Raw genomic sequence first — 22,655 nt, 5'->3', positions numbered from 1 at the left:
CAAAAATGAAGATAATATCTACGTGAGTGAATGAGGGCTGATGAGTTAATTTTAATAGAGAAATCAGTATTTCAAGTATAAGCAATGGTAGAAATGTAGAGGAGTGTTTCCTTTTTAAAAAAAATCATTATAAAATGATATAATAGTACACGGCAACAAAATCCAGGATTCCGAATTGGGCAATTTCAACGTCCATTGCTTCAGAGAAACAGAATTTTTGGGGGGAGGTGAGGTTAAGATTTATTTAGTTAGTTCTTGATTTGAGTACAGAAAAAAAAGGCCTGGTATTTACTTGATATCTGTGGCAAAAATATCTTGCAAAGTATGCCAGCATCATGGAAAATGAAATTCAGGATCTAGTTGGGAGATGAAGAGGCCACGTAGCCTGTTCTGTACCTCTGAAAGAATCTCTTATACAACTGCTGGCTAAATGGATCATCATCGTATCTAGGAGCATCGTCATTGGCTAAATAGATGTGGTTGCAGTGAGAACTAAGAAATTCATGAATATTTTCTTAAGGCCAAGAAATATGTGTGGCTAGAAGCCAACTCTTCGTGGCTACATGTTGCTAACCAGGCCACACGCGCTCCTGCATATCCTGAATGTTCGTCCCGCTCCTTTCTTGAGCAGTTTTAGTAAAACATGTCAAAACCTGAAGGACAAAGTCTTGCACAACCTTCCACAGGAGTGACCTACCTCCTTGCTGTCCATTCATTGCGAGGTGCAGACTACGAGGGGTTCCTGTAAGAACATCGAATGAAGCCGGGACCAATCACCCTTTTTTCCTTAGAATTTGTACATCATAAGCAGCCACTTTGATACAACTGCACACCTGACAAATGCTCATCCAGTTTACTTGCTTAAAGTGAGTAACAGCGAGGCCGGGATTTGTCCATTCCATTTTTTTAAAAATTTGCTTTCATTGATAGGATTTAATTTTATAAAGTTCTTTACCATAAGGCTGAGTTTGCTGCTTTGAAACTTCCATTGACTTCTCTAGACAATTAGAACAAGCTTAATTCTCTTCTCTGCAACAGATCTTCAAACACTGAAAAAAAAGGCTACTGTGTTACCCCCAAAATTCCTTCTTCTTCCAGGGAAACTTCCTAAATTCCTTTAAGTAATCTCTTTATTATTAACTTATGATTACTTTTTTTCCACCTTTTATGTTCTTCAACTCATTCATATCCTTCCTAAAATATAACATATAGAATTGAAAGAAATAGTACAGGTTTCATTTTGCAAGGGCTACTATTAAGATAGTTTTATGTAATTTCTACTTTTTATATTTAAGAGGAAAAGGAGTAATATATTTTTTTTTCAGTTGGTGACCCCCTGCTGTGCAGATTGGCAGTTGGTGACATTTTGTTAAAAGAGTGTGGCTGAGTGTGGTTTGTAAGTTACAGACCATTGGAAAGGGCTTTTTGTCTCTGGCTCTCCTGAGAAGAGGGTGTGTTGCTAGCACTCTTTCTGATTGGAGACAGAGAAACAGAATAAGGCCTTAATAGCCTTATTATAGATCATGGATAACTTGGATAGACAGCAGCCTTTGAGATTCTCTACCAAGAAGAATGTCATTCACTGTTTCAGTTCCTTAAATGTATAGGAGTAGTTTCCTGAGTAAAGAAGACATTTGTAATTTTGGGAAATAATTTTGTGGAAACCAAAAGTTCATTATTTTTATGTATTTAAGCTTGTGTAATTATTGTAGTTACTAACTTTGGAAATTATTGTATGTGATCTGTGTGTTATACGGTTAGACAATGAGTTGGGACCAGAGTTGAACAGGAGTTGCTCAGTAGACCAGGTTTCTGTGAGGAAATTTGGAAAATTTCTTTTAATGACCCCAGATTTCTCTCAGGAACCAAGGTTCACAGTTTCTAATACCAGCATTCTATTAGTGTTGCCTTTGGGAAAATGCAAAGCTTCTTTAATGACTCTTCAGTCTCCAGTAAAAATAAAAACCTAATGTTTTACACAGTACCTGGCATAGTAGGTGATTAATAATTATTGACTTATTTATTTTAATAAAAATATCCTAGAGGAGTTGTTTGTGGCAGCAGTATATTAAATGTAATTGTCTTCTCCCCCCAAATAAAAATGCATTCAATACAGAGAACAACAGAGAGATGCCTTGTGGCCTACATAATATAACCAAAGAGGAGCTCTAAAGAATAAAAGTAAAGTATTCCTACAAAGAAAGAAGTGTATGATAGGAAAAGAAGATGGGCTAGCCACACAGCAAGAGAGAGGAATGATTAGGTGGACATTGGGTAATGCATTGGCACCATCTCAATTATCAAGAGAAAACAGGAAGTTTGGGTCAGACCACAGTTGTGAATGCATGTGGGGACAAGGACGAAAGAACTTTAGTAATCATTTGACAAATTTAACAAATCCTAATTAAACAAATGAGGAACTCTGAAGCCAAAAGGTTAAGTGACCTCCCAGAAATTCTATAATTAGTGGTGATGATAACTTAAAACCTTATTTCAGTATTTTCACCATTATATCACTCTCACCACTGTCATCGAAAACTAAGCTAAAGGAAGTAGAGAGGGTCAGAAAAGCAAATGAGCTTGTGAGAAAGAATAGAACTTATTGTTAAAAGATTCTAGGAGAGTAACAGGGAAATAGATATAAAAGACATTTGGGGTAAGGGTAAGGCAAGGGAACAAAGTAATTCATAAAGCATAATATATATATATATATATATATAAAACAATATATCTAGCATCTATTCCAACATAAAAGTAAAAGGGTACTAGCAATAGCTTCCTATTTATATTTATATATTATATGCATATATTTGTATAGATAGATAGATATACACACATACACATTTGTATATAATATACACATATACATTCTCAAACATTGTCCTCTAGACATGTAGCTTTAGGAGAATAAAATTTTTCAATGTTTGCTTGGTTTTGCTTTTAATGTTAATAGGATAGTATAATATAAAGGGAAATATATTTATAGATATTACCTAGAAAGTTTAAAGTGGTGATTTAAATTTGAGGGGGAAATAATTCTATATTCAAACACCTATGTTAATAGGTGTCATTAATTTAGTAATTTTATTATAAAATTGCTATCAATGATCATTGTTTATGTAACAGGAAAATCAATTTTGCAACAACAAATGATGAAGATCACAAGTATATGTTGACAATTCTGTGCTAATCTTGTTCATGGTCCCCAGAAAATATGCTATCATGGATGCTCAAATGTAGGATGAACCTTCCTGATCTGTGCTATCTTAACATTGTATACCAGATATTAAAGGAGAATTCATGCTGTCCATAAATTACTCTATTCTCACCATATAATTGCTCTATCTTTTCCCCTAGATCAACATGTCTGCATTAATAATTTTATTTTTAGATAAATAATATATGGAATAAGGTTGTATTTGATATGATATGGTCTGTTATGTTCTTTAAACCATGGTTCACTTAGAGAATTTTTTAAAAGGATTACTCATTTCCTAGTGACTTCTGTTATTTTAAACAGTTACATGAGAATCATATCATACCCCAATAATCATGAATAGCATAACAACAGTCATACAGTGAGAGGAGACCTGGAAGGGAAAGACACTTTGACTCATCTCTATCACTTATCAGCTGAGTGGAGAATCAACACAAATCAATAATTCAACAAGCACTGATTAAGCAGTTATTATATGCCAGGCACTGAGGTAATTTTTAGGAATAGGAAAATAAAAAAATAAACCAACTCTACCCTCAAAGAAATTGCTTTCTCTCAGGGAAGAGTATATGTGCATGAATATATTCAGTATTTCTAAAAGAAATGGGGAAGGTATAGCTCAGTGGCTCAGGGGATTGAGAGCCGGACCTAGAAATGGGTAGTCTTGGATTCCAATGGGGTCTCAGACATTTCCTTATTGTGTGACCATGGGCAAGTCATTTATCCCCCATTTATAGCCCTTACTGTACTTCTGTCTTGGAACCAACACACAGTATTGATTCTAAGACAGAAGGTAAAGTTTTTAAAAAAGTAAATAGATAAAAGAATTGGAGGGAATGAAGTTTGAGTTAAGGGATGAAGATAAGGTGAAGGTAATGATGGATCTAAGTTTAGAAGGAAACAGGTTTCTAAGATGTACAGACTAGAAGATAGTCAATTCTAGGCAAGGTATGCAGTAGGTGGAATGGCACAGACCCAAGATGATATCTAGTGTGACAAGGAATCGTAAGAAGACCAATTTTGCCAACAGTGAAGAATATATCAAAGGGAGTAAAATGTAACAATACTAGAAAGGTTAGTTGAGGGTAGAATAGCTTTAAATACCATCCAAAGGTATTTTTATTTGATCATACAAATATTTATAAAGAGTCATTGGGGATTATTGAGAACTGTGCTCTAGGAAGGTTACTCTGGCAGCTGTGTGGAATATGTGTGAGAGCAGGGAAAGAGAAGAAGCCGCAAAACCAAGGAGGAAATTCATGTGAAAGGTAGTAAGGGGGTAGGGGATAGCTGAATGAATAGAAAGCAGAAGTCAGATAGATAAGAAAGATACTTTGGGCAGAAAAACAAGATTTGGCAACAGATATATATGAGGTGAGGGAAAGTGAGGATTTAACAATAATGTCATGTTTCTAAATCTGGGATATTGAAAAATGGTGATGTGCTCAGTAGAAATACTGAAGTTTGGAAGAGGGAGAGAGGCTTCATCTGGGAAAGAAATATTATTTCTATTTCAGACATGTCAAGTTTGAGATGTTTATGAAATATCCAGCATACCACATTAAGAGGTATTTATAAAGAAATTGATATTTAATTATGTAATATATGTATATAATGTATGTGTGTACCTACAAACACATATAACCTCTATGTTGATATCATATATATATGTAAATATATATGTTTTATACATATATTCTATTCAGCAGATGTGCTATAAATGAAGAATGAAAAAAGTAGATTGAGAAAGTTTGATCCAACAGGATAGAAACAACAGAGGCCAGTGTCATAAAAATCCAGACAGGAGGAAAAAGAGTTCCTAGGGCTAGAGACTGAACAAAAGTGTTGAAGCATGAAAAGACATTGAGGATGAAGCTTCAGAAAAGGATTTTACTTAAGGGAAATTACTTCATCTATGATAAATAGTTTTCTACACCTTAAAAGGAAAATAATAATAAAATTATAACTTCTACCTTGAAGAATTATGTAGTTTTAAAATTATATAGTTTAGATTTAGAAGTTTAGAAATTAGAATTAAATTGGAATTTAAAATTTAGAAGGTACCTCTTCTCCTCTGCTGATAAATGTATCCTTCAAAGGGAGTACCTACTCCAATAACATTATTGTCATCATCATCATCATCATCATCATTGCTAACATTTATGTGGCATTTTAAGTTTAAAATAAGACTTTAAAGGAAAAGAAGCACAGCTACCTTTCTACACATGGATAGTTCTAATTGTCGGGAAGTCTTTCCTTATATCAAAACTAATTGTTTATTCAAGGATTCCCTCACATTGTACTTGAGAGATTGAATTTTGAATCCAAGTATAAGACTTTATATTTTTTAGCTTTCATGAATCATCTGATTAGATTTGGCCCAAAGTTTAATTTTCCCAGGTATTGTTGCATTTTCCTTCTGTCATTCAATATTTGGGTTAACCCTCTCTGTTTTTTTGTCATCTGGAAAGGTAATAAGTATACAATTTATGTCATTATGCAAGTAATTGATAAAATATTAAATAACACAATAATAAGCATAGATCACTGTAATACTTCAGAAGAATTCTTGTGCCAATTTGACATTAATATAAAAACAACTACTATTGGAATTTGGCCATTCAAATAATTCTTTGCCCAACTAATTGCATCATAATCTTGTCCATCTCTTTCTAATTTTATGACATACTTTATCAAACTTCTTGCTAAGTAAAATAAACTACATATGTATAACATTTCTGTGATTTACTAGTTTGGAAACCTAGTTAAAATATACTCTGGCATGACCATCACTCAATAAAGTCATGTTGGTTGGCATCATTCCTTCCTTTTCTATATTGAACATCAACTTCTCCATGAAATGTTCTATAATATTCCTAGAAATTAAAATCAAGCTTATTAATCTACATTTTGTAGACTCTATTCTCTTTCCTTTTCTAGAAACTGAGATGACAACCTTACTTGAGAATTTTTGTAAATGATTAAAAATCCCTAAAAAATTTAAAGATTATGTAGTCCTTGGTGTGTACCAGGTACCTTACTGTGCATTTCATAATTATTATATTATTTGATCTTCACAACAATCTTGGGAGGGAGTGTGACATGTTTATCCCTATATAACAGGTGAAGAAACCAAGGCAAATAGAGGTTAAGTGCCATACCCTGGGTCACACAACAATTGTCTGAGGCCAAACTCTGATTTAGATTTTCCTAACTCCAGAACTAGTGATCTATCCACTAAACCACTTAGTTGCCCATAAAAATATAAGCTATCATGAAGTAAAAATAATATTAACATAGTTAATCATTAAGAATATTTTTGGTAAAACAAGATGAAACCTTTCTTCTTTATCCAAATTAAGATTACAAAATACATGCTGTGTGTTGCTTTGTTTAGTTCTGTCACAGACACTAAAATTAAGCTTCTAGTTTCATCAGTGGCACTAAGCATCATAATTAATATAAAATGGTGTTAAAATCACATTTAGAGACAATTTGAATAGTGAAAATCCATCGCCTTTTAAAGATGCAGTAAGGCAGTCACCTCTCAGCAAGCAGAGATTTTATTATTTTTATTTATATTTCCAGGACCTAACATAGTGCCTAGCTCAGATTAGGTACTACATAAATAACTGAGGACTGATTGATAAAATAAGATGGGCCACATAAGCATTATAAGTATAGCTGAAATAAAAATGAAAGCACTTATCACAATTAATTAAATTTACATTTAAAAGCCTCCCTTTTTATTATAGATCATCATGGGGAAAAGGAATTGGGTTTATTTTGAATAGACAAAAAAGACAGAAGCAGAAGCAATAGGGAGACATTGCTAAGAGGCAAATATCAGCTTGAGGTAACCCCCATGATGTGGAAAGAATACATGTATGTGTGTCACACACCTACACACACATTCAGCCAGGAATGATATAGAGACATAACAGACAATGTCTTATACTGTTATCTCACAGACCTAATTCTCAATGACATCGAATTATATTAAGAGTTCTCCAGTTCTCCTCCTGGGGAAACAAAAGGTTTAGCATTTGGAAGCTGAGGGCAATTCGGGGGTTTCAGAGAATTCAAGAGAGGGAAAGGATGAAGTCTGGAAGGTGACTAGAATGGCAAGAACTAAACAGTTTAAGCTTATCAGTCTCTGTAGATCCTTTGTCTTATAATATATCAGTCCAAGATTTAGGAAAAGAACAGGAATATTTGATGGATGAGTATCTCTACTACTGGTCCAGAAAGTAATGTAGGGGAATCAGGTATGGATGGCTTCAGTGCATTGCCTAAAATGCCTGCTTCAATACAAAAAAGAAAAGGTTGGCAACTTGGAAATGTGCTGGCTACTTCTGAAACACTGATTATAGGGGCATTCCTCATTCAATTGTGTTTTCACTATATAATGAACAATTTAACACAATTACCTCACTATTTTCACTCTTCTAGTTTAAATAACCAATTATCTCACTCTATATACCTCTAAAGGTCTTCAGAACTACTGGTGAGTTTGCTAAGTTTCTCTGTATTGGTTTTGGAAGAGCAATTTTTTAAAAGCCTACATTATCTTTGCTACTTTATATTTGATTGATTAAAACGCAGAAACCACACTCCTTTCTTTTTAATTTTAATGAAAGAATTATTGCTGTTTCATAATCTTGTAGAAGAAACCCTGCATGTAACTCTGTAAAACATGGCAATTTTGTATGTTTCTAACCTCTGCAAGCTGTTTTATAGCCCCTACTTGGTAATTACAAAGATTTATATTTCTCTCCATATCCCCCACAAAATTCAGAGCTGATCTGTCCAGTTGACTTACGAGATCTGACTTATGGTTCCCCACATTCATTATCTTTGATAATAAACTATTGGACTAGGTTAATGATTTAAGACGAGGATATGATTAATAATGTGAAAGGAAGACTTAGAACTAATTTATGGGAAAACAATGCACTGTATAATTGTCACATTTTGCTTTAAAAATGAAGAATTTCTTTTAATACTAACTGATCCCAGAGATTTGCAAAATAGAGTGTGCTATATCTTACTAATGTGTAGGTTAAATCATTCATTTTCTTTTTGAACCAGACTTTTAGCATAATCTGATAAATTCACTGTTTGCAAAAGAAACAAAATTTAAAAAACATTGTGATTAAATATATCAGAATCAATTAAATTGATTCAAAACATGTTCCCCTCTTATATCCTTTTATATTGGAAAATGTGTATCATATGAGGTTTTTTTTGTTTTTTAATCTCTATCATATTAAAATATAAATGATAATTTGACTGCTTTGATGAAAGATTTACTATATTTTTATTTCATTTTCAATGAATAGCTAATTTTAGATGTGATGTCTTAAAAAATTTCATAATTAGAACTATATAAAAGTGCTGCCAGAAAAAGTGCTGCTTAATTGTTGCAGAATTCTTTCAACCCAACCTTCACAGAGGTTTTCAAACAGAAGCTACATGACTGCTTTTCAGGTATATTTTACTGGAGATTTCTTTTGGGTATAGTTTGGACTAGATGTCTGCTATGATCCCCTCCAATTCTTATCCACTCTGGGTTAAGATAAACGAACTTCCTCCCCATCTTTCTCAGAATCAGGACTCTCTTTTACTTCTTGGTCACCATTTCCAAGTCTTGTTGCTGTGCTTATCCCTCTCCCTCCTTTGATGCTTTTATTTCCCCATTTGCCCATTACAAATACTACCTTTTTGGGGTTCTCTTTCCCCATTGTCCTTTCAGGACAGAGTTTGTCTTTCTTGTATTTAAGGTAAGAAAGCTTAGCAGTGCTTGGCACACAATAAATGCTTAATAATGGCTTCATTCAAATTCTGTGATTCGATGAGATTATTTATAAATATAGAGTTTATCATCAAACAATTAAAGGGTAATTAGAGTATATAATTATATACTGTAGAGTATATAATAGGTATTTATAATTATATATTTATATAATCATATTTATAATAAGTATTTAAGTATTGGAGTATATAATATATAGTATATAAATCTCTGATATGAACATTATAATGTGACTCTATTAATAATGGGACCTATTTTTTTTACACATTCTTGCTGATTGATTTTATCACCTGGTGTTACCACATCCCTTAGGTTCAATTATCCTGTTAATCCGGTTGATTTCCAGATACATCTAGGTTTACTCTCTTTCCTGAGCTCTAGATTGTTTTATTTTCTGTAGGAAATCTGAAGATGGATGCCCTTTAAACATCTCAAATTAATTATGTCCAAAACAGAATACTATGACCCTAACAAAAAAAATTCTTTTTCAAATTTCTATGTTTCTCTTGAAGATTACCATAATCCTTCTAGTGACCCAGATTTGCAACCCCAGAGTGATTTTTGAACTTTTTCTTCACTTCAAAGATTTAGTCAGTTGCTAAGTCTTATCAGTTCTACCTCTACAATATCTCTCACATCTGCTCCCTCTCTTCTACTCACAGTCACCATACTACTCCAAGCCTTCATCCCTTGGGTGCTTCTGAGCATGGAGTCAGGAAGATCTAATTTCAAATCCAGTCTCAGATATTTACCCTGGGCAAGTTTTTTAAGTTTTATCTGCCTCAGTTTCATCAACAGTAAAATGGAGATCATAATAGAATCTGCATCACAGGGTTGTTTTGAGAATTTAATGAGGTAACTTTTAAAAATACTTAGCACAATGCTTGGCACACAATGGACATCACTGTTTATTCTCTTCTTTTTGTTTCTTGGCTGAATTAATACAATAACCTTCTAAATGGGATCCTAGCTTCCAGCTTCTTCCCTCTTCAATAATTCTTTTCATGTCTGTCAGAATAATCCTCCTAAATCACAAGTTTAACCAGGCCATTACTCTGCACAGAACCTATAATGGCTCATTATTGCCTCTAGGCTAAAATACAGGTTACTCCATATAGCATTTAAAATATTTCCCAATTTGGCCCCAACTTATCTTTCCAATTATTGTACTTTACTGTCTTTCATGTATTCTATCTTTCAGCCAAACTGTTCCCTGAGAATTCAAGTGTTCATCTGTATTCCTTAGCATAGACTATTTCTTATGTCTTAAATGAATTCCTTCTTCACCACCATTTCTTATAATTCCTAAGCTTCCTTCAAGGCTCAGCTCACATGCAATCTTTTATATCCTTTCCTTATTTAACCTCTTTCATTTCTCTGTCTTTGTTTCTGTCTGTCTGTCTGTTTCTCTTTCTGTCTCTCTTTTTCTTTTTTTCTCTCTTCCTCCTCTACCCTTTTCCCCCTCCTTTCTCTGTCTTTCTCTTTCATTCTCTCATACACTCACAAAGAAATTATACCACATTTACTTTTATATATTTAAGATTGTAAGCTAGTTGAGGTCAAAGATAGTATTTCTAAACTGTATCTTTCAATTAATTCTGAAAAATTAAATTTCTTCTTTTGAGATGATAAGAGATTCATTACTGTCTGTGTGCTTTATTTGTAGCTAGATAAAGCAAATTAGTAACTCACTTTCTGTAATTAGCAGGCCTTAGTACAAAACAAATATATTAGACGATTATTACCCTAAATAATACATTCTGCTCAGTTGCAATGTAATTGTTAGGTTTTTAAAAAATTAGTAAAATTTTCATTTCAAACTTTTAAAATTAAGTTCTTTCATTAATTATGATTATTCAAAGTTTAATTAATTTCCTATTACTTTAAAAATAATGTTTTTAAAGAGAAAGTCTAATTTATAAATACTTTATGTAGGTCAATAAAAAGTTCATTAACTTAAGTTTTGATCCTTCACATTCTAGAAATTAAACTACTTTAGCATACATAACATATTTTCTTCACAAAAATACAAAATATGCATTTACTCTGAAATACTTTGAAGAATTTATTAGGATCAATATTAAGTGTTAGTTCCAAGCCAAAGGAGTGGTAAGGATTAGTCAACTGGATTAAGTGATTTGCCCAGGGTCACACAGATGGGAAATTCCTGAGGCCAGATTTGAAACAAGGACTTCCCATGTCCAAGTCTGGCTCTCTATCCATTGAGCTACCTAGTTTCTCCTTACATAGCTTTTTCATAATAGCAATAAACAGGAATTGATATGATTTCTAATGGAAAATCTTAAATCTTTACCCAAATTCTTAATCTAAATCATTATTTTGTCATTAAACACAAGTTTTCGTAGTGTATGCATTTTATACAAAATTATTAACATAAAATTAAAAATCCTCTGGGTATTTAAGGCAGAAATGAATATCAATTTTAATAAAAAAACAATCTTCCTGTCAAATATTAGTCCTTTAGCTTTTTATTTAAGAGAATAGATGCAAATAAGTAACATACATTATTTTCACAATAGATACTTTGTAAAGGGTGGGAAAAATACTTGTAATAATAAATCTCGTTAGCAAAAGATGAACATAAAACTGAGGCAACTCTTTAATAAGGGAGGGTGGATCAAAATCCTTTATAGTGTCTAGGTTCCAAGGCTTTAGGAACAGACTATTATTTATAAAATGAACAGTCATAGCTTTAATCTTAAAATAATGTATTTATATATACACACATATATTATACATAGTGATACGCTTTTATATATTCTTTTATAAAATGCTTTTTAAAAATCTGAAATTATTTTAACATTTTAATTCATGCTTTAGGATCAATATACACAAATAAGCTATTAATATTTAAATAAGCCATAAATACGTTAAAGCAGAAAATTTTTGGATTTGGAAAGAATCTTACATAACATCTAATAAAATTCTTCATTTTATAGATTTAAAAACTTGGGCTTATGGATTGTTACTTTAAACTGAACATTAATGGTAGAACCAAGACTCAGACCACTCTTTTTTATATTCTAATTCTAGTGTTTATTCTACTGTAACATAGCATTTCCCATAACTAAAAAAATATGAAGTTAAAAAGGAAAACCTCGATTATAAACTGTATATTCATTGAAAACTATATGTAACTTCATTGTGAATTTAAGGTAACTATATAAAAGTATGTAACTTAAAAAGACAATAAAAGAAAAGCTGATAATGACATGGGAATAATAGACTCATAAATCTATTATAAAAACTAGATAAAAGGAGCACATGAAAAATAGAGAAAGACAGCAAAGAAAATGTAGTATATGGTGTTATTGATTAGTTGGCTTACAATAGATTCTAATACATAAATTCCTAACACATTTGTCCCAATTTATTTGTCATCAAGTAATGTTTAATGCACATAAATTTAAGTAAAATCAGAATTTAAATACATAGCACTTATGCTTATATTTTATGTAAATTTCAACTAGAGAAGAGGTTTTAAAATCCTACTAATATTTCCCTTTTTCTGGATTGCTGATACTCTTTGATATAAAGGCTTTTAAAAATAAAGATATTTGTATGATTTTTATGCATAGTAATTTTCAAAATATCTTTGTATGAAATTTACAATAAAGTCTAAATGAAAATAAGGGACAGGCAGTAAGAGCTATGTGAGAGGTATGGCCATATGTCATGGAACATATGGGAACATATTTTAGCACATAAAAATTTTTGGAACCTGTACTTTATAGAAGGGCTGCCACTATCAGAAGCTAATTTGATCTCATCTGATTAACCATTTTGCTTTTGGAGAACTCTAATGAACAATCCAAGTGTTGCTCATTAATCAAGTTAATACATTTTAGAATCATAGAAAATTAGCTGGGACCATCAGCTCCCCACAGTTCAAGATTTTAATTTTACAAGTAAGAAAATTGAGGCACAAAGAGGTTATGTGATTTGGCCAAGGTCATATAGACACTAAATAGCAAAGATGGGATTCCAATATCGTAGCATGACCTTAAAACTTATATTTTTTTCTTGTGCCTATAGCATGTGGAATTGGAAAGGATGGGAAATAAAGGTAGAGAGCCTCATCCATTTCTCCATAACCAAATAGAAACCCTTTTTAGCACTCACACAGTCATCTTATTTCAAGCTTTCATTTCTTATTGCCTAGAATGTTTCAATAGCCTCCAAATTGGTCTCTGTCCCTCAAATCTCATACCACTCCATTCCTTCCTATACACATGGCTCTCAAAATAATTTTCCTTTACTGTAGATTTGAATATGTGGCTCCTCTATTAAACCAAATTCAGTGAATTCTTACTACCACTAGCATAAAATATTAATTCCTCTGTTTATCTAAAATAGCCATATATAACATGACCTCAGCTTATCTTTCTAGTCTTATTAGGTATTACTCTTCTTAGAATACTTTGTAATCTGGACAAACTGACATTCTATTTTTCTAACATGGAATATTACATCTCCTCTTTCCATGCCTTTGGTATAGGCATTCCATAATGCCTGGAATGCAGTAGCTCCTTATCTCCACTTTATATAGTCCCTTTCTTCCTCTAACATATGTAGCTCAAACATCATCTAGCTTATATTTTACCTTGGAGACAATAGGGAGCCATTGGATTTTAATGAGTAAAGAAGAATCATGATGAGATCATCTAGTGTAGAGTTGTCCATTAGTAACAAGAACAGATATGACTCTGTGATAAACTACAACTAGCTTACCCAGTTCCATAGCCTAAATTCATAGGTTTCATTAGTATTGTCCTATTCCAGCAGAGCAGGAGTTCTGTGGATCACCCCATTATCCTATGAGGAGCTATACACAAATGCATAAAGAAAACTGTATCATCTATTCAGGAAATGTAATGTTGGGTAAGATGAACAAGCAGCTAGTGAGAGTATAAACAGATAAAATGGTGCAAACAGCATGAAAGTGGTCTAGGTGCCAAAAAGAAATGAAAAATATAGAGATAAAAATGAGATGTTGGTTATATCATATATGGAAGATCAGGTTTAGGCATCTAGTTAGCATTCACATTCCTGAATCCCTTAACAGACTTCATCAATTTTTGGTTAACTGTAATGCTTACATATCTTCAAAGAAGCCAAATAATTAACTTACCATTCTAGCATCCCAAATAGACAGAGATTTGTCTGCAGAGCTGGTGAGAAGAGTGTTGGAGAAAGGGAAGAATTCAATACTGTTGACTGAATCTGTGTGACCACGTAAGGTATATCTGCATCTTTCACTGTAATTGGAGAAAAGAAAAGACAGTAGGAAAGGTAAGAGCAAAAATAAAATAACAACTGAAATAGTAAACTTTCTTAGATTCAAAGGATTCTTTTCCTTAAAGTGAAGAAGAAATAAAATCAAAACCAAAAAATTTCAAAATGGGAAGAAATCAAAAAAAGAGTAACAAATTAATAGCATTACCTTGAAAATTAAGTTTTAACTTAAAATAGCTTTTAATCCAAAAATCCCTTCTATTTTTTTCTGTTTGCTCATTTCATTTTTAAGTGATAATAAATGCTTCTTGGTAAAGATGGCAGCAGAGTAAAAAACAGCTGCTTAACTTCTCCTAACCAAAACATATAGGATTCCTCAGGGAGACAAAAAAACAAATCCAGAGGAGAGAAGGGACCCCACAACAGGGCACAGCATTGGAGGTATATGGAATCGGGGCATTTCCATGCTATAAAGGGGTGAAACAGCTCTCACTAAAAGGTGAGCTGAGCAAACCCCTCCCCCACCCCACACCACCTACAGTGCCAAAGCCAGAGAACAAGACTTAGAGCAAGTTTGGGGCATGCATTAAGTCCTTGGCAGCTACCTGCGGTCACCAGGGCCTGCTCCTGAGAGCAGTAAGACTTAAGACCCCAAGAGGCTAAAGAACATGCAGACTTTGAACACAGACCCTGAGAGCAGGCACGAGTGAGGGCATGGACTCAAGCCCAGACACTAATCCTGAGTGCAGGTGAGGACTCAGATCTTGAGCCCTGGCAAGGACTTTGAGTGGGGACCCAGTGCAGAGGGGTGCACAACTTTGGAAGCAGTGCCCTGAGACTGTTAAAGGAGCCTTGGGCCGAGGAACAAGCAAGGGGTCCACCAGGAGGCTTGACCCTGAGAACAACTAGACCTGAGACCTCAGGAGCCTAAAGAGTGCAGACAGACCCTGAGTGTGAGGATAAACCTGAGAGGGTGCAAGGCTAACAATGGCAAGCCAGAGGCAAGAACCCCAAAAGAGAAAGATCATCAAGAAAAAATCTGTAACACTCAACAACTTTTACACAGATAACATCCAGACAAAGGACTAAAAAGCAGAGAAGAATAAGTAATCATATCCAAACCTTCCCAAAATAATCAAAACTGGCCACAAGCTATTGAAGAGTTCAAATCTGAGATGATGAGAAAGATGGAAGAGATCTGGCAAGAAAATAACAGTTTAAAATGCAGAATTTTTCAATTAGAAAGTGAGGCTCAGAAATCAAATGAACTGATAAGCAAATTGAACACCAGAAATGACCAGACTGAAAAGGAAAACCAGTCCCTAAAGGCTAGAATTGAGCAATTAGAAGTTAATGATCTCTCAAGATAGCAAGAACAAATATAACAGTCAAAAGACTGATAAAATAGAAAGAAAAATGAAATGTCTCAATGACAAAGTGACAGACCAAGAAAACAGGTCTAGAATAGACAATCTAAGAATCACTGGTCTTCCTGAAAAACCAGAAAATAATAGAAATTTGGACTCCAGACTAAAAGAAATTATTCAGCAAAATTGCCCTGAAGTTCAACAACAAGAGGGCAATATAGACATTGAAAGGATCCATAGATCACCCTCTACACTAGACCCAGAAAAGACAACCCCCAGGAAATAGTAGCCAAATTCAAGAGCTTCCAAGTAAAAGAAAAAATTTTACAAGAAGCCAGAAAGGGACAATTCAGATATCAAGGAGCACCAATCAGCATCGCAAAGGATTTGGCAGCTTCCACACTAAAAGACCTCGAGGCCTGGAATATGATATTCAGAAAGGCAAGAGAACTGGGCCTTCAACCATGGATCAACTACCCATCAAAACTGACTATAGGGGGCAGCTGGGTAGCTCAGTGGAGTGAGAGTCAGGCCTAGAGACAGGAGGTCCTAGGTTCAAACCCGGCCTCAGCCACTTCCCAGCTGTGTGACCCTGGGCAAGTCACTTGACCCCCATTGCCCACCCTTACCAATCTTCTACCTATGAGACAATACACCGAAGTACAAGGGTTTAAAAAAAACTGACTATATACTTCCAGGGGAAAAGTTGGGGCATTCAACAAGATAGGAGATTTCCAAGTATTTGCACAGAAAAGACCAGGACTAAATGGAAAGTTCGATATCCAACCACAAAAATCAAGAGAAACATGAAATGGTAAATAAGAAATAGAGGGGAAAGAAAGAAAACTCATTTTTTTTTAAATTTGCCTCTGTAAGGGCTTTAATATGATCTAATTATTGGTATTCCTATGTGGAGAAACGTTATGTATAATTCTCTGTAAGGAATTCTAGTCACTATTATAGAATTCACTATTGTAGTAATTAGAATTCATAGGGAGAGGTTGGAATACTAAATGGTTTACGTTGATATGGGGGTGGGAAAGAGGAAGGTAAATAGTAGAGGACACCAAGAGAAACTTGAATGAATAAGAAAAATAGGATATTCTATTACACACAAAGAGGGCATGGGAAGTGGAAGGGATGAATACTATTTTAAGAAGGAGAGGAAGAGAGCATTAAGAGGTAATATTTAAACCTTACTCTCAGTGTAATTAACCCTGAGAGGGAAGAGTAGCTTTATCCATTGGGATATAAAACTCTATCTAACCCTATTGAGAAAGTCAGAAGAGATAAACCAAGGGGAGCAGGGAAGTGGGGAGGTCAAAAAAGGGAAGGGAGAAGAAGGGGGAAGGAATTCATTAGGCCTTAAAAATAAAAAGAGGGGAAGAATAAGGGAGGGGGTAGAAAGGTAAGTAAATCAAGGGAGGGGACAAGGGTTACTGGCATAAAGCAAACCACTGGTTTATAAGGAAATAGTGTAAGAAGAATGGGTAGAACTAGGAGAGGATACCAAATGTTGGCAAATACACAACTGATAACAGGTCACTTCCCATAAACCTCTTGCCATTTTTCCCTAGGAAATCACTGACCATGAAGGTCTATAGTTATTTTGTACCTTTTGAAATGTTATAAACGATATTTTTAACTTAAGGTAGTATGGCCAATTTATCAATAATGGCAGATTTATTTTTTATGTGTTTTTATCTTCAAGGCATGTTTTAAAAGAAAAAGTGGTTAGGAGTAGAAAGACAAAGAACACAAGGGTCGCTGATTCACATCCTTCTAGTGACAAATGTAAAGATTCTCTCTTCATCTTATTCTCAGCAGGATGTCTAGGACTTCTAAAGCTAATGGCAAGGTGATTGTGAAAAGGTACACATATGGAGCAGAATATATCACTCTAAATGTGACTTCATGGGAACTCTAGAAATTTCATTACAAAGAAATACAAATAAGAAAGAAATTATTTCTGGGGACACTAAGTAAAACTTCACAGAAAATGTAGTATTTGAGCTCAGCCTTGAAAGATGAGTAAGAATTAGATATGTTTGGGGAAGGGAGGGGAAACATAGAAGAGAAGGGCCAACCTCAGCACCATCCTACTCAAAAATTTCTCTTCTAGAATTTCTGAAAATTTAGGATGTGTTAGGGAGTGAAGAAATAAATAATACTGATTTTGAACTGTCTATTTTATTGGACTAATGCTTATACTGGAATACCATCATTTAATCTTAGATAAATCATCAAAAATGAAAAAAAAAACAATTAGAAAATTTATTAAAGCTTCTGTTTAGTTTTACATTTTGAACATTAATGATTTATAAATTTCAGTGTTAATAAATCTGAATTTCCACAATCATATAGGATTTTTACTTCTGGAATTGTGTATCTGGTAGTCAATACTTTTTAAAAACCCTTTAACTTCTGTGTATTGGCTCCTAGTTAGAAGAGTGGTAAGGGTGGGCAATGGGGGTCAAATGACTTGGCCACACAGCTGGGAAATGTCTGAGGTTGGATTTGAACCTAGGACCTCCTGTCTCTAGGCCTGCCCCCTTTTCACACTTTCAATTAAAGCATAGGTTCTTAAAGTAATGGATGATTATTCTTCACAGTAGAATATTAACCATTGAACTAATTCATAAAATCACTCTTCTCATCAATAGGTACTTGTTTTCATAAAGTAAGTCAGGATAGAGTAGATTTTGTGGAAAAGATAAAAAAATCCACTTTAGATATTGTGAAATTGAAGTGCCAATAAACAATAAAATTGAGATGTCAAGTCAATAGCTGGTAATGTTGATGTGGAGTTCAAAAGGTAGGAGAGTTACTTATATTATCTCATTTGATCCCCATAACAATCCTCCAAGGAAGGTACTATTGTTTTCCTTATTTTACAGATGAGGAAACTAAGTCTGAAAAAGACTAAGTGACTTTCTAGGATCACACAGCCACTAAGTATCTGACACAGTACTAGAATTTGGTATTTCCTAACTCCAAGGACTCCACTCTATTTATTATAGCATTTTGCTACCTTAGAGTTTGATTTAAGTTGATTGAAGCCATGGGAATGAACAGGAAAGTCATAATGTAAAAGGGGGAGAAAAGAACTGAGGATAGAGTCTTAGTGTATTGCTTCTGTTTCAAGTGCTGGACAGAGCAGAGGAAGACAAAAACCAACTATAGAAGAATCATAAACTCAAAGAGCCATAGGCTTTCAGCTAGAAAAGAACATTGATGTCAAATAGTTACATCATGTAAAAGATGTAGAAACCGAGGCTCGGAGAGGATATATGATATGATCAGAGAAAGGATTTGAACTCAATAACTAAACATCAAAACAAACTAATGTATCTCCCTAGCACAAACAACCAAGTAAAAGCCATTTATGTCCTTAAAATGTTCTTACTACAGATATATTGTTTAAATCTTCATATTTTCTATATCCAAAATAGATTGAAGATTTGTTAGTTTTCATTAAAACTCAAGCAATTTTGAGGGATACTCATTTGTGGTGGGAAGTAACAAATATCTTACTGAGCAATCATAATTTATGTACTTTCCAAAAAGCAAGGGGGAAGATGTGTCTTCATTTAGCTTAAGCGAAGAGAACACTACATAGAAGGGAAAAAAGGTACATTTGTCATGAATCACTGGCTTAAGGTATGAGGGGCATCCCAGGCAGACAGACTGCAAGAACAGACTTGTGAGAGATTAATTAGCTGCCAGAGCAGGAAGGCCCATTCAGAATTCCTTCACAAGGTGAAAATGGACTAAAGTGATGGACCATGACAGCACTGGAAGGGAAGGAAATGATTTGCACATTTCTATCAAAAACATAAACACTGAAGCCTGATGCAATTTTCTTTGTTTCCCCTTTCTGCTGTTATCCTATTGTACAGTGATGAGCTAGCTCATGAGCCATTTCCCCCTCTCAACTCACCTCCTGTATTATCCTCCATCTCACCTTCTTTCCTCTCTCTCTCTTTCCCCGCCCTCGGATTTAATTTATCACTCTGTTAGCTGAGTGATTGCTATTTCTTCAAACCTCCAACTGCCCATAAAACAATGTCGTCTGCTTTCTGAGCTGAGATACACTTTCATTTAAAGTCTATTTCTTGTACATTAGCTTGCTGTGGGAGGAAAATAGTGTGAGGCCCAAGTCTTTTGTTTAATTTTAATAAGAGGGCAAGTGTTTAGGTACTAAATTGTATTTTTAACATCCCAGGCTTGTACCAATATTCATTTGTACCAAAGAAGTGACTTAAATAAAATTAAGATTACTGGAGTCTTACATGATCTTAGACCTTTACATTTAGGTTGTAGAGTAGCAAAAGAAGATAGTGAATATTAAGAGAAAGAACTGATGCCTGATATTGACTTGAAGAGGGAAGAGGATTCTATCGCCTTTTAAAAGTCTTTTATTCCTTTTTATAAGTAATACTACTGCAATTAAAGTAATGTAGAAATGCTAATGATTTACTCATATTTTATTTTAGTTAGGAATATAAAAGTTTTCTATGGAGAACTTAAAACTGAAAATCAAACTCAAGACTAAGTAAAGTCTTTCTAACTCCACATATTGTACTTTTTAATAGCTAATATTAATGAGAGATTTTTAATCATATTTACTGCCAACTGCTAGGACAATCCATCAGGATATGGCACTTTTATATGATATTACCGACATCTGAATTTGCAGATATCACAAATGAGAGAACATAACCTTGAATTTTTGAATAATCTATTTAATTATATTTTGTTATTGTTATTTTATATGATGAGAAAAATAAATTATCTGCCATTAAATATTCTGGAGTCTCTGCAGCCACAAAAGTGACGCAAATGACACAAAATGAAGGTTTTAAAAAGTGGTCTCTGAGGTTCCGAGTACCCCATGTGGAAAGTGGAGAATAACTTTTTGTCTATGTAGAAAATAGGGATCCAATCTTATTGATAACCTGCTTTTTGCTTAAGAAGAAATTATAACTAGACAAAAAAATCTCTTCAGGCTATTCAAGGCATTCATTGATTATTAACATAAAGATGAGAGAGATATATAATAAGAATGAGAAGCAGCACATCATTTGAGCCTTGTCCTGAGTGAGGACAAGGTGCAGGGACTTTTTGAGGGTCATATAACTTGTGTCTGTGGCAGGACTTGAACTCAAATTCAAAGCTCCCTGTCTCTAAGACTCATGCACTATGCAGTATGCCACATAGATACCGACTGTCCTGCCTAGCTCAGCTCAGTCTCTGAATCTCTACTTTTCTTCAAAGTTCAGCTAAAGCTTCATCTTCTCTGTAAGGCATTTTCTGATTCACCTAGATAACCATGTCCTCTTCCTCCTCCCCAAATTAACTGCCATTTATTTTGCAGCAGAAGCTGTTTCATTTTTGTCAGAATCCTTGGCAGTAACATATTATCTGAGATATCATGGTAGGTCCTTAATCAATATATGATGATTGATCATTTTACTGATTTCTAAACTGTTCTAGGGAAATTGGGTTATAGTTTTAGAAAAGTTTTTGAATATAGACAATACATTTTATTTAGATAAAGTCTAACTGAAATCATCTGAAAAAAATTCTCATTTTGGTTATATTATAAATAACATACCAACTATGAGGGGAATTCTTAACAAAACATTAACCAACATTGAGTTAAAAAATATTGTATTCTTCATTGTTTATACTACTCACTGAACTCAGTTTTAAAATAACAGCCCATCTGTTCCTGATGCTCTCTTTTTTTCTATTTGCAATCATTTTCACTTTCTACTGTGATTTCTAATAGAGTGAGAACCCTCAGAAGTTCTTCTGTTTACTTTTGCTTCCATAATTCTAATTTAATGATTAAAACAGCAATCTTCATTTGTCTATAAATACTTTCTGCTTACTTCAAAGGCACATATTGGTTGTTGGTTGCCATCAACTTTAGAGGTAATCTGCTATCTACTTCACAGCTTAATCAGGCAAAAATATGAATAGTTCTATGTATTTTTCCTGTCTTTTATTGCAGTGGGACATGAGGGAAGAAAAAAAATGAAATGCTGGAGAGCTGGATTAGAGAGTTTCTGAAAGTCAATATCCTAAGTAAAGTGGTCACTTATTTTTAAGAACCTGTGTCTTATGATATAGAACCATAAAAGGCATTCCTTCAGAAGACTGAAGCTAAAGCTAAGAGTGAAAAATGTTTATTTTTATTTCTTTGTGGTGTAAGGAAAGGGGCTTTATGGGTTCAATATATTAAAAGATGGTCACCAGAGGACTGAACTATTATTAATCCTCAATTAAGAATAATGTCAACTCAAAATTGACTTTTATGGAGATTTATTTACAATTAGGAAGGTTGAAGGTAGAGAAATTGAGAGAGAAACTCTGGCCTGGACCAGAGGCCCCCAGCAGAGGGGCACAGAGGTGAATTAAACAAGGCTTCTAGTCACAAGGCCTTTTACAATTAGAGAGGCAAGAGAGGCCTCCTTAAGGCTAGAGCCTCTAGAAATGACAAGGGAAGAAAGAGAGAGTCAGCCTAACTTACCCATGTTACAATTCAAAGGGAAGTAGTCAGAGGTCCCACCAGAGTCTCAGCATTCCAACACTCCTCCATGAACCAGAAGAGGTCCTCACCACATGCTCTCTTCCACAGAAGACCTCAGCTGATGAGGACCTTCTCCTTTTAAAGGGATCATTTATGCTTCATGCATGTCCAATCACAATAGACGATTCTCATAGACCACCTAGGGGATGGGTCAGTTGATTCTGATTTGTCCCTCACTCTAGCACACATGGGTTATAGACCTCCCAGAATTAGAGGTGTTTTCACCTTTGGTGATTAAATCTAAAGATGGGCAGTGTAGACTTAATCTAATTATCACAGTGGTCTCCGAGGGAGTTTTTTCTTATAAGCGGGATGTTATTGTATATGTAGAAACACATTTATACATATATAAATAATGCATATGTGTATTATATGTATATATATGTATTATATGTATATATA

The 22,655-nt window shown here is 34.1% G+C and overlaps 1 protein-coding gene across 1 annotated transcript in view; it reads right to left on the bottom strand.

The window, feature by feature from the left end:
* Window positions 1-22,655, bottom strand: part of SPAG16 (sperm associated antigen 16) — a 1,250,545-nt gene that overhangs the window by 479,641 nt on the left and 748,249 nt on the right. The window contains exon 13 of the mRNA XM_044667518.1: window positions 14,185-14,311. Within this exon, the coding sequence (XP_044523453.1) occupies window positions 14,185-14,311 (127 nt within the window). The remainder of the gene's footprint in view (window positions 1-14,184; window positions 14,312-22,655) is intronic.

The sequence above is a fragment of the Gracilinanus agilis genome, chromosome 3 (assembly GCF_016433145.1).
Source record: "Gracilinanus agilis isolate LMUSP501 chromosome 3, AgileGrace, whole genome shotgun sequence".
Lineage (NCBI taxonomy): Eukaryota > Metazoa > Chordata > Mammalia > Didelphimorphia > Didelphidae > Gracilinanus > Gracilinanus agilis.
Note: the sequence above shows the minus strand (reverse complement) of the source record. Positions and strands in the feature narration are given on the sequence as shown.